This window comes from Lottia gigantea, assembly GCF_000327385.1.
Source record: "Lottia gigantea unplaced genomic scaffold LOTGIsca_32, whole genome shotgun sequence".
Taxonomy (NCBI): domain Eukaryota; kingdom Metazoa; phylum Mollusca; class Gastropoda; family Lottiidae; genus Lottia; species Lottia gigantea.
In genome coordinates this window covers 332,723-349,365 of record NW_008709073.1, presented here as the reverse complement: position 1 = coordinate 349,365, position 16,643 = coordinate 332,723, and the positions used below count along the sequence as shown (strand labels likewise).

The 16,643-nt window shown below is 35.1% G+C and overlaps 3 protein-coding genes across 3 annotated transcripts; 2 read left to right on the top strand and 1 right to left on the bottom strand.

The window, feature by feature from the left end:
- Nucleotides 1-7,778: 7,778 nt before the first annotated feature.
- On the top strand, nucleotides 7,779-8,048 carry LOTGIDRAFT_119924 (hypothetical protein; the record flags this gene model as incomplete). The annotated part of the gene is made up of 1 exon (XM_009057948.1): nucleotides 7,779-8,048. A coding segment is annotated over one exon (270 nt), but the record flags the coding sequence as incomplete, so codon positions are not given.
- A 5,424-nt stretch (nucleotides 8,049-13,472) lies between these two features.
- LOTGIDRAFT_162011 (hypothetical protein) lies at nucleotides 13,473-14,936 on the top strand (the record flags this gene model as incomplete). Its single annotated transcript, XM_009057947.1, has 3 exons — nucleotides 13,473-13,565; nucleotides 14,570-14,702; nucleotides 14,854-14,936. The coding sequence occupies 3 exons, from the start codon at nucleotides 13,473-13,475 to the stop codon at nucleotides 14,934-14,936; spliced, it is 309 nt and encodes a 102-aa protein (XP_009056195.1).
- A 1,157-nt stretch (nucleotides 14,937-16,093) lies between these two features.
- On the bottom strand, nucleotides 16,094-16,495 carry LOTGIDRAFT_162010 (hypothetical protein; the record flags this gene model as incomplete). The annotated part of the gene is made up of 1 exon (XM_009057946.1): nucleotides 16,094-16,495. The coding sequence occupies one exon, from the start codon at nucleotides 16,493-16,495 to the stop codon at nucleotides 16,094-16,096; it is 402 nt and encodes a 133-aa protein (XP_009056194.1).
- Between the last annotated feature and the right edge of the window lie 148 nt (nucleotides 16,496-16,643).

The following is a 16,643-nucleotide window of genomic DNA, read 5'->3' as shown; positions in this document are numbered from 1 at the left end:
TTTCCCAATAGGAGAGTTTCTTTCTTCAAGACATCTTTAAATAGCAGTTTGACCTGGTAGTCAAATTGCCTGGTACAAGTTACAGGGTCAGAAGACACCAATCTACTTTTAGTTTCCCAATCCATGCTATCAATCTCATCATTACTATACTCTTTATTATCTTGCACTCTACCAAGGATGCGTAACAAATGTTTCCATCGTGTTTCAGCAGCTGAGAAACTACAAAAAATGTTGCAGGCCCCAGTTGCCTAATCATAGCAAATAAATCGCTTTGAGCCTTTTTGAAATAAGGAGGTGAACCTCTTAGTGTTTTTAACACCATATATCCATCATCAAAATTGATCAAATTCTTAACAGTTGCTGAATTTTTTAAATCTCCAACAGTTATTTTCCTTCCTTCAGTTTTGTTTTTCCTAAGGGCAATTTGAGCAGTGTTTTCATTTGCAACTTCTTTAACTTAAAAAAAATATTGTCAATACAATTTGCTGCCCTTCGATCATCTCTTCTTAATTCTGATTTACAAATTTCACTGTAATAAACCTTAGTAGGTCTATCAGAAATTGCAGTTCGAGCATTCCCAAAGAAAATGTTAGGAAATGCCAGCTCTTCAGAGTTTTTGTCCATAAATAAACTCAATGGAAAGTTACCTTCTCCTGGAGCAAAATTATGAACTTTCTCTTTTTCATCATTCTCAATAAAGTCAGGTGATGTAAGAAGTGTATCTTTAGAGCTTGCGACTTCTACATCACCTTCATCTTCACTCCAGTTATCCTCATTTCCATCATTTTCTTCAGCTTTCTTCAAACCAGAGTCTACGGCATCTGGATCTCATCAAATTCAGTATCATTCAGGACTTCTCTATTGCCTTCATTTTCAAGATCCTCATTTCTTTCAGCTTTCTTCAGACTAGAGTCTACAACATCTGGAATCTCATCAAATTCAGTATTATTCAAGACTTCTTCATTGCCTTCATTTTCAAGATCCTCATTTCTTTCAGCTTTCTTCAGACCAGAGTCTACAACATCTGGAATCTCATCAAATTCAGTATCATTCAAGACTTCTCCATTGCCTAGATTTTCAGGTTCCTCATTCCAATTTTCTTCAAAGCAAATGCCTTCTTTCTTGTACAAAGTTCCATTTTTTTGAAGCCATTCAGCAGTTTCTCTGATTTTGTAGGGCCGAATGTTTTCAGTCATCACAGCATGATTGTATTTCAACTGCCTTTCCAATTGAGCTGCAATTGTCATTGTGTCATCTATTGCTCTACGCAACATTCTGACAGTTGTAGTGACATTTGCAGGAACATTAACAACATTTCCACGAATTTTCTTCTGTTTTCCTCTAGGAGCAGCATATATCTTCATGAAAGGTATTCTTGGAGGCAGCAGTCGCCATTCTAATGGGTATAATTCCAGATTGTTTGGTTTATCTGTAAAATTATTCTATCGAACAAGGTGGAATTTTATTTTTCTTTATATACTTTTCACATGTACCACATACCCATCCATCATTTTTCAAGCAAAGCTCTGCAGTTTCATTTGAATTACGCACTCTTGGGCATGCTTTTACACTATGTCTGAACCACAACTGGTGACAAGACACACATACATAAGTAGGCCCATTTTCAATATTCTTGTGAAATTCAGCAATTAATTCATCAGTTGATGAATTATCTTTCGTCTTTCTTTGAAATCTTTTGGATGCATTTTCATTTTTTCTTTCAGTTGCTTTGAATTCAAGATCAGTTCTTTTGGCACTTTTAGCACGAACCTCTTTCTTCAAATCTCTGTAATCAGGATTTTCATTTCTTTTTCGTCTCTTGTTGGGAGTTTCATTCAATTTTTCAGCTGCCCTAAATACAGCATCAGCTCTTTTAGCACTTTTAGCACTTTGACGAACCTCTTTCTTCAAATCCCTGTAATCAGGATTTTCATTTCTTTTTCGTCTCTTGTTGGGAGTTTCTTTCAAATTTTCAACTGCCCTGAATCGAGGATCAGCTTTCTTTGCGTGCTTATTAAAAAAAAAGGCGGAAATCTTTATTCATATATTCAACCCAGAAAAACATATCGCAGTTCCGAGCAAAAGAGATTTTTCAAAAATTAGGGGCTAAAAAGCACCCTTATGACCAATTTTGAGATGGTCATACAAAACTGGTTGATATTCCAACAACCTTGCTTGAGTCATTAGGTGTAGTGGTTGAAGTAAGATACATTTGGTATTAAAGATCAGTTTCAATAATCAGTTTCAGAGGTTATATTCATGAAATACTTCATGCCAACCTTTGCCAGTTCAACTATGTTGTTTAATGAAAAGTCAGCCCTTGGTACAACAGTTCTTGATCTAGTGGCGGAAATGATGCATGCTATGAATCTCATCCCATGAAACGTGTAGTGACCATCCAGTATTGCTATAATGTGATCAATGTTGTCGGCTGCATACATTTTCTACCTGTTTCTTCATTATTTGGAGAATAGAAGCCATAATAAGATTATACAGAAGATCTATGAGAAACCTGGAGCCAATATGATGATGTAGTTGCACCCCTAAACCGGTCAGAGGAGGAGTAATAATTGATCCGGGTCTTGTTGCTTTAATTATTGACTCAATGGACGTTCTTTATATTTTCAGGAAAAAAGATTTTCTTCTATTGATGAAATTGAATCTGTCCAGTCATATATATTCTTTCTACATGATAAATCTTTGAATTCTTATTTAATCAATCTCGCCGCATTTACAATGATGTTCTCTTTATCCTCAGCTTCACTTAAATTGTCTTGGGTGTTTTTTTGGATAAAATTCATGTAATAATTTTGAAGCTGTATTTTTAAGAGCTACTGTTTAAGATTAACCATCCATATCACTTGTAATAACAGATGATCCAAAATACTTTTCAACTTTATAATCGTGTTGATGCGTTTTTCTATCTGCGTCAGATAGTCGCTCTTCATCGTTATCAATAAGGTAATTCTTTCAGTTCATTTTTAGGTCTTCATAATAAATTTCTTTTAAGATCCTGGTGTTGAGGGTAATTGTTTGAATGTTTGAAAATTAGAACTAAATTTTAAATAATGCCCACATGAAAATGTGGATGTACATTGCCATCGATATGTCCGCCCTTCCACATTTCTTGGAGACAAGGAATAGAAAGAGGCTACAATTTTTTTACTGATCTTAATGAAACTTGGTGTGTAAGTATATATTGATGAGATTTCGGTCAAGTTCAAAATTAATAACAATCGGATGAACGTTTTTAGAGTTATTGCCCTTAGTAAATTAGTTATTGCTGTTGTGTGTACATCGATGAGATCTTTGAGATTTTGCCTTGATTTAAAAATATTTTTAAGATTATTTGAATATCCATTATTAAGCCAATTAAGACTTTCTTAACAGCTGAAAGTTGGCATATGTAACATTGCTACATTGTAACATCAAGCTATCTTCTATGATAACAGGTCCGCGGCTTACTCTAAAATTCATTGCACATTTTCTGATTATGTATCATTACGCTCTTCACAAATACGTTTGACATTTACATTTACCATTTGACATTTTGTTCTGACAGGGTAGATACATCTTATTGTCACATTTAGCGAAATCATCACAAAACAGACAATTTTTCTTCAAATCAAAGGATCTTTAGATCGTAAGGTAGGATTTAAGATAGTTATATTTTCAATTGATTTAGTTTTAACACAAATACTCTTTTCATTAGTAAATTGTTTTCTGATGCACTGCATTTCCTGCCGTCACTGAAAAATCCTCCCTAGGTTCCTGCTACAGGCCTCTTTTTCCTGGCTTAACGGATAGCATGAATATTATCTTAATATAATCTAAGGCCACACCAAATGGAACAATTGGTCTATGGATTTTCAGCTGAAAGAAATGGAGCGAGCGAGCGAATTTTTTTTTATGGAAAATATTTTTGTTCTGCGGATTATTTTGTGTAAAAATACAAGCGTTTTTTTTTTTTTTTTTTAATTATTTACAATCTTTTGATAAAAGTCGATATATCGCCAAGTAGTCTCATCCGTAATAGCTGTATCAGGTTTTTAAGACATTTTCAGATAATTTTTTTTTGCAAATTTGCAGCAATAATAATATTTAGCCCGAGGTTGCAAACATACAGTTGAAACATTAGTTACAAATAAGATGAAAAAATATCTAGCCATATTATATACACTATCCACTAAATAAAATTTTTTTTTCAATGCAACATCGGTAATACATTGAGTTCTCAAACAAAAACATTATTTGAATCGGTAAAAGAACGGGCTCTGGTCAGGCGCAAGTAAGCTCGGGTGAGTAAACGAACGTGCAACTTATATGGGAGATAACAAGTTTTTAGCATATTCGATTTACCAGACTCAATCGACTTGGTTACTTGCTTTGTTACGACAGAAATTTTGTTTGTTTGTTTAAATTTGATATTTTAAAAGCAGATGATAAATTTATGAATTTCTCAAGCATTAAAATTAAAATAGCCAGATTCGATTAATTTAAAATATGTTATGCAGCCGGTCAAGCATTCGGCAATTTCCGTGATCTCCATCTCCGTCAGTCATTGTGTAATATTTGGCACCCGACCACCGTTTGTGGCGCAATGCCGTGTGATATTTTGATTGTAACAATGCTATTAGTATTTATAAGACAAAAATATAGTCCATGCTTAAGAATCTTTTAGGGAAAATTGATCATAAAAATGATGACTTGACTATTTTGTTCAGCGGGACTAGGTTTAGGGTGGGCGATTTGACTTGTTAATCCGCGTGAGAGGAAACATCATAAAATAACATGGTAGGTAGCGCTGTCGCTGACTCTATTTTGCCGTTTGAACTATAACAACTTTGAGGTCTAATCATTATATTTTTATGGTCGAACCGACACGTAAAAAAAAAAAAACGATCGTATGAAATTTTTCTGTTGACTGATTTTGATACGAAAAATGTTGAGCATTATTTACATGCAGCAAATCCGTCGACCAATCAATCCATTTGGTGTGGCCTAACATATAATGCTTTCCAATTTAAATTATTTATATGGAAAGAAAAACCAAGTAAGAATTAATCAATGTCATCTTTGTTTTTTTATAAATACATATTATATAGGTTGTTTGACATTTTTTTTTTGATTATTTTTAAAGGGGTACATTACCATAAGAAAACTTATTTTTTTACGTCATATACATTTTTCCCTGAATCAAAAAATAATGCCACAATTTTGTTCCTGTGCTTAAACCATAAAAAAATTTGGCTGCTGGTCTATATCCAAAAAGTCAGATGTCAACGCTACATTAAAATACATGTGAGGAAATGGAAATTTGTGTTTCGTTCCGGATAAAATCGTGCAGTTTAACGAATTTCCGGATAGTTAAAATATGCCCTTCTGGTCATATTTAGAGTTATTTCCCTTCCCATTTCGACACATGACGAATATCACGTACACAAGACACATATATGTACGTGTAAAACAAAACCCGACTGTTTATAATAACTTATTCATTATAACATATGCATCATCATAAACATAATAACAACAACATTTATTTATGAAAATAGTCATCAATGGTAGTTTGATTTCCCTTTGAGAAATTAAACGACCTAATCACAGAAGAGATAACATTTACATTATCAATATCATTGTCATTTTCAAAAAATGCGAGCAAATCGTCAAGATGACTTCTGGCCTGTAAGGATGTAATGCTCGAACATTCTTGTTCGTTTGCATCTTCCTCGACTTCGTCCTCAGAAACATCACACTTATCAACTAATTTTTTTTATATCAAATGGATAGCTTGTATGTAAACAGTAAATTAATTGCTTAATCTCACAATGAGGATTTATTAAACACCAATCACGCGACATCATAGATACCGCTAATCCGGAAGCCAGAAGAACTCACATTAACATGCGACCGGAAGGTGAATACTAATTACTATAGAATTTGATAATGAGTTCCCAATCACAGCCGTGCAAAACCGGAACTCAACGGGTAATTTTACATAGTAAATATTCCGTTTACAGTAAAAAGCGTGCGGATATCGGGGTTTCCGGATTATCGGCAACCGGATAAATGAGGTTCCACTGTATATATATAAAGGTACACGCTTGTCTATTATTTAATCGGTATGACATGATAACAAAAATTCGTTAAAATGGATGAATTTATTAATCAATGTGTGGATAACGAGGCTCCACAAGGTCCAAAAAGTGCTGTTTCTGTACATTCCTTTAATTGTATACTATTTTACTCAATTTTGTAAGGGTTCATTAGAGACTTAACATGAATCTCTTCCATCCATTCATCAGTGACTTTATAGCAACAAAAATAACTAGAACTAGAACAGTACTGATGCAGGGCGTGTTACGACATTCAGGTACATACGAAGATGGTCTATTGCAATCACATTGATGTAAATATTTTTCTGCATCTCTAAATGCAAATATGCAAAAGTGCCTGGACTTAAGATTATATCGACTAGGAATAAAAGAAGGTTTGTCAATTAATAAAGACGCAGTTTGATGGAACCGGGATAAGAAATAAGGAATTTGGTAATGCGCATGCGCACAACACAAATTCGATATTTCCATCACATACCTAGCAAGTTTGATTAAATTTGGATAAGAAATAAGAAAGTTGGTAATGCGCATGCGCACAACAAAAATTCAATATTTCCATCAAATTTAGATTTCGATTATACACATGCATACCAAGTTTGATGAAATTCGGTTAAGAAATAACAAAGGTAGTAATGCGCATGCGCACTACGCATATTCGATATATCCATTACAAAATCGAAAGAATTATCGCCATACCTCTATTAGGGACCGAGATATAGCACTGCAAAGACTCAAAATGGTCCATTTTTAGACCCCTGTAAAATCGGAAAGAGTTGTCTGACCTCAAAGGTCATAAGGTCATCAGATATTCAAGGTCACAAATTATCATCATAGTAAATATCAAAGGTCAAGGTCATAAGATATACACCTTCAAACTTTGAAAAAAAATATCCGGTCGTACAAAAGAGGCAAAACCGAAAATCAAAATTCTGTCCTCAACAAGTTTTAGATAAACGCCAATTCTATCATTTGATAACCAAAATTGTTCAAATCGGATCATAAATAGCTCCAAAATAGCAAGTTTTGCATAATCAGGCAAGCCTATATGTTACTTCCGGTACGAATTTTTTCAGTTGTAACACTTTGTATTAGTGACACTAAGCTTTTGCATATGTCATTTCTGACATCACTCAATTTCACCGAAAGTGATGCCACCGGAAGTACTAACATCGAAACCGGAAGTGATGAACATTTTTTGACCATGCAGAATTATTTGCCCAGACCGACGTTTTACGCCATATAAATTTCAAATCAATCCGTGAAAAAGCAACAGAAATAGCATTTTTCGATTAATTTCCACAAAAAAAAGTATTGAACGAATTTTGGAAAATCGAATATTTTCAACTTCTATCATATGTCCTTTGTACTAAGAATTATAATAATGGAAACCAGAGCAATATCGAACAATAAATAAGCCCTCTACAGTCCATTTCCCCTTTTTTGCTATCTCACTTCAGGTTGTGCAGAACATTTTCATTTTACATTTAATACGTGAATAGCCACAAGTTAGAAAAAGTCATGAAGTCCGTTTTGTCGTACATATTTCTGGTTCCAAGAAATGAGCTCCCTAGCTGACGAAAAAAAAAAAATCGTTATGAAAACAAAGCAGGCAATAAAAATAGTTTCTTATTATAAACAATCTTTTCTGTTTTGTTTCAAAATGACAGTCTTAAAGACCTAAATGAGAGATCCAGCATGGAGACACAGATTATGGAATTTGGCCAAACACCAAGACAGTTGTTTGTTACCCCTCATCCACAGAGATTCTCTAGTATGGCAGTACCCAAAACAACAACATGCACAGCTCACTCTATTGACTCGAAAGATGCAGCCACAGGGGAATCTGAGTTTAAAGGTAAAGTATACTCTCAAGAAAATTATATTCATTTATATATTATTATATTGTTAAAAGTATTTATTTATAGCTTTTGAGTTGCTTTCACAAAAAAGTGTTTTGCCCCGCCTTGCTTTTGTATTGATTATTGGACTTCATCACTATTTCTAACTCAAAGTAATCAATTTATGGACTGTAGAAGGTGTATTTATTGACTGATTTGCTCAGGTTTTTCTTCATTGCACTTCTTGGAGCAGAGGGAAAAATATATCATTTGAAAAAAATTTATTTTAACAAAATTTGTTTGATACCTTATTTTGATGCTATTTAGGTTGTTATTTGGCAGATTGATTGGAAACTTATATGGTGTAGACCTCCAACAAGGCCAATTAAATATGCAAAGTGTTTGCGTCACTTCTGGTTTCGACATTATTCTTCCAGTGGCATCACTTCTGGTGGAATTGAGTTATATCAAAATTAACGTATGCATCATGTTAGTATCATTACAGTGGTGTAACCTATAGTCATGCATATAACGATTCGACATGGAATTTTGTCAAAATTAAAAAACATAAAAACATTTCTTTTTATGTCTTAGATGTTTCTTCAGATATTCTATAAAAAAAATTAAAATTGGTTTGTTTAGATTTTCTTTATAAATCCCTTATCTTTATTTAATATGAAGTCATTATAAATAAATACCAATTCCACCAAAATACAATGATTTAAACAATAAAATAGTGACTGTCAAAATAAGATAAGTAAAACGTAAGAGTAGTTTATTGCTAAAATTCCATAAAATTTTTCTGCTCACATGAAATCTGCTAGTTTGTCACGTGACTTTGTTCACTGGAATATATTCCATAACTGAAATCTGCCAATTTGTTTATGTTAGAAAGTTATTAATCTTTCCGGAGATGCACGCAATTAGGTTCGCTTTTTTCAAATGCATGTGGCAACTTCAGGAATTCGACATTCATCATTATTTATATTATCACTGTCAATATCAACACATTCTGAATCCGATGGCCAGTCATCTTCAAATGTCAAAAACTCGCGCTCAGAGTCACTATCAGTGTAGATATGGGCTATAACAGCTTCAACAATCAATTTTCCTGCCATTCTATGGCCGTTTTACATCAAAATACACCCATATTCAATCGAAAGTTGATCGAAATACATGGCAGCGAAATTGTTTACATTGACGATTGCTATTTAGGTCACCTGATGTGGTTGAATAGACATCATTAGAGCCATAAATTTCATATCTATCTATATAAGATGTCTATGGTTATGACGCTATGAAAACTCAAATTTCGCGACATCTTTTCACAAATATTACCTATTTTCAATCAAATTATTAGGGATTTTTTATAGAAGAAACGTGCATGGTTTTTTGTCTAAAAATTACCACCGATATCTAAATCTGATTATACATATATCAACACCGTTTTCATAGCGGTAGTTTCGTATTTATTTAAAGTGGTGGTAGCAGGGGTAGAATGTCGCAATATTGTTAAGGGGTTAACTTACATACTCGAAAACTCAAGGAATTTTGCCCTTTTTTTTCAACGACAAAAATGTATATATAGCCAAATTGTTCAAGATGGAAGAATTTGTGTTTGACATTAATATATTGACTTTCTGTTGGGATGGGTGTTTATGATAATATTTGGGTATGAGTTCTGAACTTAGTTCTTTATACAAAAAAGACAGATGATGAGAAGCATATTGCCTCACACAGAAACGACAAAGTCGTTCGCATCTTGTTTTGACTGTAGCTGTTCCTATATGGATTTGAGGGAGGCATCAAAACATCTTACCAAGCGTTGCTTTTTAGCCAAGATTGACTTAGGCGCGGCCTATCGCTCAATACCACTACATTCTTCTAATTATCCTGCAATCGGTCTTAAATGGACATTTACTGGCGACAAACCCCCTACATATTTATATGACACAAAGCTCCCCTTCGGTGCTCGGAAAAGCCCTAAAATTTTCCAATCTCTAAGTAGTAGCGTCTGTTGGATTTTATGGAAAAAATATGGATACCGGGCAATAGCTTACCTTGATGACTTTTTGGTGTTTGGTACATCTTTAACCGAATGTCAATCTGCACTTTCTAGCCTCCTTGAACTACTGCGTGAACTTGGCTTTGCCATTAACAGGTCCAAGGTGGTTTGTCCAACAAATGTGCTTACCTTTCTTGGTGTTCAAATCAATACTGTGGATATGACCTTTTCCTTACCTATCGATAAACTGTGTGATTTTACTGATCTCTTACAACGCTTTGCTTGCAGAAAACGTGCTAGCAAACATCAACTCAAAACTCTTATAGACAAACTCTCGTGGGCTTCTCAAATCATACCTGGGGGGCGCACCTTTTTGCGACGTGTTATTGACTTAAAATGCACACTTGTGGACAAACACCATTAGGTTGTACTTAACAGTGACTTTATGTCTGACCTTCATTGGTGGCTTTCTTTTCTAGCAGTATTTAATGGTAGTTGCAGAATAATTGATCAGTGCCCAATACAAACTGATGTCTATATGGAGGGAGCAGGAGGTTATTACAATGGTGACTACTATTATATCAATTGGATGGCAGACTGTCCGCTTTTATACCCTCTCCATATTAATGTTAAGGAATTTATCGCAATTATTCTAGCATTGTGTCTTTTCAGAACTTTTTGGTGGATAATAATGATTCCTACGAAATGTGTTATAAAACTCTCGACATCAACACCATGCTGGAGCCAATATAAAATAGTAGCCAAGCTAGATATTTTCTCCCATTCTGAAATATGCCGATGCAGTTCCCCTGCTTTGAAATTTCTACAGACGAGCCATTCATGTTTTACATTTTCGTGAGCATTCGTAAGAACATATTTGGCCGATACAGATTCTCTCCATTCAACTGGGTTACCTATATAATCTACCCAATGTGATAACTCATTCTCCTTAAAGAAATAAAAAAAAGGAATATCAGTCCAAATCAACTTAACTATTAGATTCAGTACTTCTCTATTAGAATTAGTTTTTACATCATTTTCACATCTCGTGCTATTGTGTCCAGGTTTACCACACTTATAACATGTGATTCTTTGATTGGACTTTCTTGCGTTTTGCTTACCACCCCGACTTGGAACTCGGCATAAGTGATGACTCCAATCTCAATGCAGAATGTTTTCCAGATGTAGTGGAAGAGATATCCATTGCAGATGATGGAAATTCAAATGATGGAAATGTCTGGCTATTTCCAGATGTAGTGGAAGAGATATCCATTACAGAGGATGGAAATTCTAATGATGGAAATGTCTGGAATAGGAAATCCTTCCATTACAGATGATTGTTCCCATTCAAAGAAAATGGGTGAACATTTTAAAAATATTTTAAATTTGAAGAAAAGCAGACAGGTGATGCGACTGAAATCAGATCAAGGAAATTGTTGAAAGAGGTATTATAAAGAATACAAACAATTTGAGAAGAGCTGATCCTGAATTCAGGGCAACTGAAAATTTGAGAGGAACTCCCAAAAAAAGGAAAAGAAATGAAGATCCTGATTACAGGGATTTGAAGAAAGGTTGGAGCTAAAAGTGCCAAAAGAGCTGATCCTGATTTCAGAGCAGCTGAAAGAGAAGGGGAAATCCATGGTAAACTGGTAAACGGACTAAGAGAGCTGATCCTGATTTCAGAGCAGCTGAAAAAGAAAGTGATATGCATGATGAGATCTTGGTCAAGTTAGAAATTGGTAATAATCGGATGAACAGTTTCAGAGTTATTGTCCTTGTGTGTACAGCGATGAGACATTGTTCATGTTTGAATTTGATGATAACTTGATGAACTGTTTCAGGTTTTTGCCTTGACTAAAAAATGATTTTAAGATTATTTGAAAATTATTATTAAGCCACTAAAGATTTTGTTATCATTTCTGATAGCTGGTAGTGGGCGTATGTTACCTTGTCTGGCAAGCTATCTTTTTTACTCTCGAATTCCTAGTGAAAATGGAAAAATGTGAAAAATGTCACCAATACATCCTTAAAGTCCATGATATTAGCTATGTGGCAAATAATCAGTATATTGCCACTTAAACCTACATGTTACCTTTGACATTCCAAAGTGATAATTTATGTATAATATAAATTATATTTTGGTAGATACGTTTTGATCACGTAGACTTACATACGTAACGTATTATACAAGCGCTATTTCACGGGTGGTTACGTAATAGCGAGCAAAACAATAACTTCCGTTATTGTGCAGCATGGCATGGCAGCTTACCTTTGTGCAGTATTAAAAAATCTTTAATGGCATCGTCTACCCGTCCGAAATGCCAGAATGCTGGCAGGAAAATTTCACAATATGTAAACGATCGCCTGGAGAAAAGCCAAAGAGAGTTAGGTCTGGAGCTCGATTTAACCGACCCCGAAACTCCTCAAACAAATAAGCCAGCAGAATGCCGACAACAGTCGCCACGTGCTGATTTACAAACCCGTTTGGCACTCAACACCAATAGACCAATCCAATAATATAACGGAAGCCGACATCAGCTCACTGCAAAACTGCAGTGTCCAACTCGAGCTTCAGTTAGCTAAGCTCAAGCTTAAACAACATTGCAAGGATATTCAAAGTAAAATCAACACCCTCTGTGCCCACAAGACAACTTTGCATCATGATGTACTCTCCTTTCCAAACCTCCAGAATATAGACCAAAGAAGGCCTCCTGACGTTGCTACCTCACAGAGAATTGACCACAGCTCAGCTCCAATTAACAGATTAAATTTTACCCAGGCTCATCTTTCAGTTAATAATCAACAAACCAAAGACACAGGTTCAGGACAAGGCAAGTTACGTCTCGCTCATAATTATATATGGGATGACCCATTAAACCTTGCCTCTAGAGGCGACATTGTGATGGTAACAAATTCAGGAAAAAACTGAATAAGCGTATTGATCGTGAGTTTCATAAATTGTCTATTGAGCAATGGGGCTATGCAAGCTTGAGCATTCTCAGTGAACTCGTGGAACAGCAGGATATAACGTCACAAGGTATTCTAGAATATATCGAATATACAAAAACTATATTTCGCTTCTTCAGTAAATTTATTACATCAAGCGTTCTGGCTTACGATGAGGAATACCGTGAGTTGCAATTCAAAGACAAATTTACTTGGGGAACTCCGAAAGCTCATCTGTTTGACTTTCAGTTGGTAGCAAAACCCAATTCCTTCAAGAAGCACAGCAACAATAATCGTCTCCCCAACAAAAAGAGACGGTTTACACCTGAGGGAAGAGAGATTTGTAGAAAATTTAACCCAATAGATTCATGTGATTTTCCAAATTGTAAACTAGTGAGTGAGGACTCCCTGTCGCATACCTATGCCCACCAGGGTATAGGCACACAAGTTAGTAATTGGACACATTATCTTGTTGATCACCCTGACAGGGAGTTCCTATTAGATGGAATCAAACACTGTTTCTCCATATTTGATGTGCCGCTTACCGATAATCAACCCTGCAATGAAATGGATAACTACAAGTCTACAGAGTCCCATAGATCCCAGGTTGAAAAACAAATTATGGTTGAGCTGGAACACGGTAATTATGTACTTTTCAAGGTAAAACCGAGAATTGTTAGTGCTTTAGGTGCAGTGCCTAAATCCTCTTCAAATATCAGACTTATTCATGATGCCAGTCAACCAGTCGGTTCAAGTTTAAATGATCGCGTTCGTTTTGACTGTAGCTGTTCCTATGGATTTGAGGGAGGCATCAAAATATCTTACCAAGGGTTGCTTTTTAGCCAAGATTGACTTAGGCGCGGCCTATCGCTCAATACCACTACATTCTTCTAATTATCCTGCAACCGGTCTTAAATGGAAATTTACTGGGGACAAACACCCTACATATTTATATGACACAAAGCTCCCCTTCGGTGCTCGGAAAAGCCCTAAAATTTTCCAATCTCTAAGTAGTATGGATACCGGGATACCGGGCAATAGCTTACCTTGATGACTTTTTGGTGTTTGGTACATCTTTAACCGAATGTCAATTTGCACTTTCTAGCCTCCTTGAACTACTGCGTGAACTTGGCTTTGCCATTAACTGGTCCAAGGTGGTTTGTCCAACAAATGTGCTTACCTTTCTTGGTGTTCAAATCAATACTGTGGATATGACCTTTCCCTTACCTATCGATAAACTGTGTGATTTTACTGATCTCTTACAACGCTTTGCTTGCAGAAAATGTGCTAGCAAACATCAACTCGAAACTCTTATAGGCAAACTCTCGTGGGCTTCTCAAATCATACCTGGGGGGGCGCACCTTTTTGCGACGTGTTATTGACTTAAAATTCACACTTGTGGACAAACACCATAAGGTTGTACTTAACAGTGACTTTATGTCTGACCTTCATTGGTGGCTTTCTTTTTTAGCAGTATTTAATGGTAGTTGTAGAATAATTGATCAGTGGCCAATACAAACTGATGTCTATATGGAGGGAGCAGGAGGTTATTACAATGGTGACTACTATTATATCTATTGGATGGCAGACTGTCCGCTTTTATACCCTCTCCATATTAATGTTAAGGAATTTATCGCAATTACTCTAGCATTGTGTCTTTTCAGACCGACATAGTCTACAGTGATGATAAATCCGCTGTTTCATGGATTAATAAGGGAACCTCCAAAAACCCTTTTATTATGACTATATATCGGTTATTATTTTGGATCTGCGACTTAACTGCTATATACATTACAGGTAAAAACAACACAATTGCTGATGCCTGTTCCTGACTCCATGAGGATAATAAGCTTGATTTACTTTATACCCTTATCCCATCCTTGGCTGTGGAACTTTTTAGTGTGAAGCATTTATCATCTCACATGTCCGTTGCTTTTATATATTCCAGGTGGTTTAATTCAGGAACTCGAATTAAAGGCCAAAGTGTTCAAAAACAAGGCATGGGCTAGTTCAACAATAGCTACTTATTAGACTCACTTAAGGTGTTATTATCAATTTTTTGCTACTGTGGACATGTGTAGTGCACCTGCATCTTCCTCATTGTTACAGTGCTATGTGGTTTATCTTGCTCATATAAAACATTTCCGTTATGCTACTATCCAGCAGTATCTAAATATTATACCGCATATTCACAAACTATCAGGCTACTCTGATCCTATTGTAACCTTGTGCCTCTAAATATGTGTGTTTAGTTGTTCTCCCTAGGGGATGATAGAGGAAGAATGGTCAATTTTAATGGGATAGCCAGTAGCCTCAGAGCTTCAGATTAAACCTATGAATATAATAAACACGAGCTATTATTCTAGGTTTAATGTTGAAAAGAAATGTCCAAAAACAGAACGCCTAACATAGAAAATCACAATGGCGGTTTTCTTTACTATGCGATGACGTGTTAAATTTGGACATGGACTTGCGTATAGCTTAATAATAGGACATGGACATATGACAAAATTAGGTATAACTATTAGTAGACACAAATATATTTTTTGTATATACCAGGAAAATTACATATAAAAGTATATGATGGCTACACACACCACTCCTAAAGAAAGAGTTTAACTTACTAGTTTAACTTAAGTTAAAATCTGCTATTTTGCAAAACATTTTGACATTGAGAAAGATAAAAATGCATTATTCTAAAACAATACTAATAAAGTATCATATTAAAGAACAGAACAAACAGAAATGACACATTCTAATTGTTGATTAAAGTCTCTTGAATCCATGAATCAAAAATCTATGCAACACATAATTCTCTTCCAATGAATTCCAGAAATCACAATTATCTAGATATTTTATCATATATTTTTCACATGAGCACACTACGAAACACAAATTATATAAATCTAGATAACGCTTTTACACCACATACACTTCCGTATCACGTGTTTGTTTAGGTCTAAAGAACGATGAAGCCCAAACAAACATGTCAAGAGCTTTATAAGGCTTTGAACTAGGAATTTGATCACTCACAGCACGCGTATCAATTTCTTGAGGCTCTCCTAAAATATCAAACGTGAATCTCTTTGGAGTTTTATGAGATCTTGTGGATCTGCGCAAACCTGTTGTAGAATCTTCAGATGATCCTGGAACATTTTCCTCTTCTTCAGTTGTTTCAACAATCGATTCTATATAGGCACATTACTATGATCTGAAATACTAGATTCATCTTCAACAAGGTTTTCAGTGATATTATCAACTTGATCTATTTCACTACGATCAGAATTTTTCACATCACTATTAGATTCCTCGATCACTTGAGCTCTATCTAATATATCTGATCTTGGCACAAATTCCAAAGCTTCCACAGAAAGATCAGAATCAATTATACTAGACACAGATTGATCTACATGAGATTTCATATTGGATGATGATTCAGATTCATATTGATTATCAAAATATACATTATAATCATAAAAGGGTTCTTCATCAGAACTAGATTCTGAGCTGTTTTCACTCTCAACTTTATCACATTTAGAACGAGAACGAGTTTTGACTTTGCGAGGTTCCAAATGTTTCAAAGATTCCATTTCCAAAGACAGTTGTCAACACGGAAGTAAAAGATTTCTATGTAAAGTTCTATCTTTACCTGAATTGTCTTCTTTAGGAACAGTATATACAGGAACATCGTTGGATTTTGATTTAACTACATACCAGGTTTCCAACGATCACTGAGCT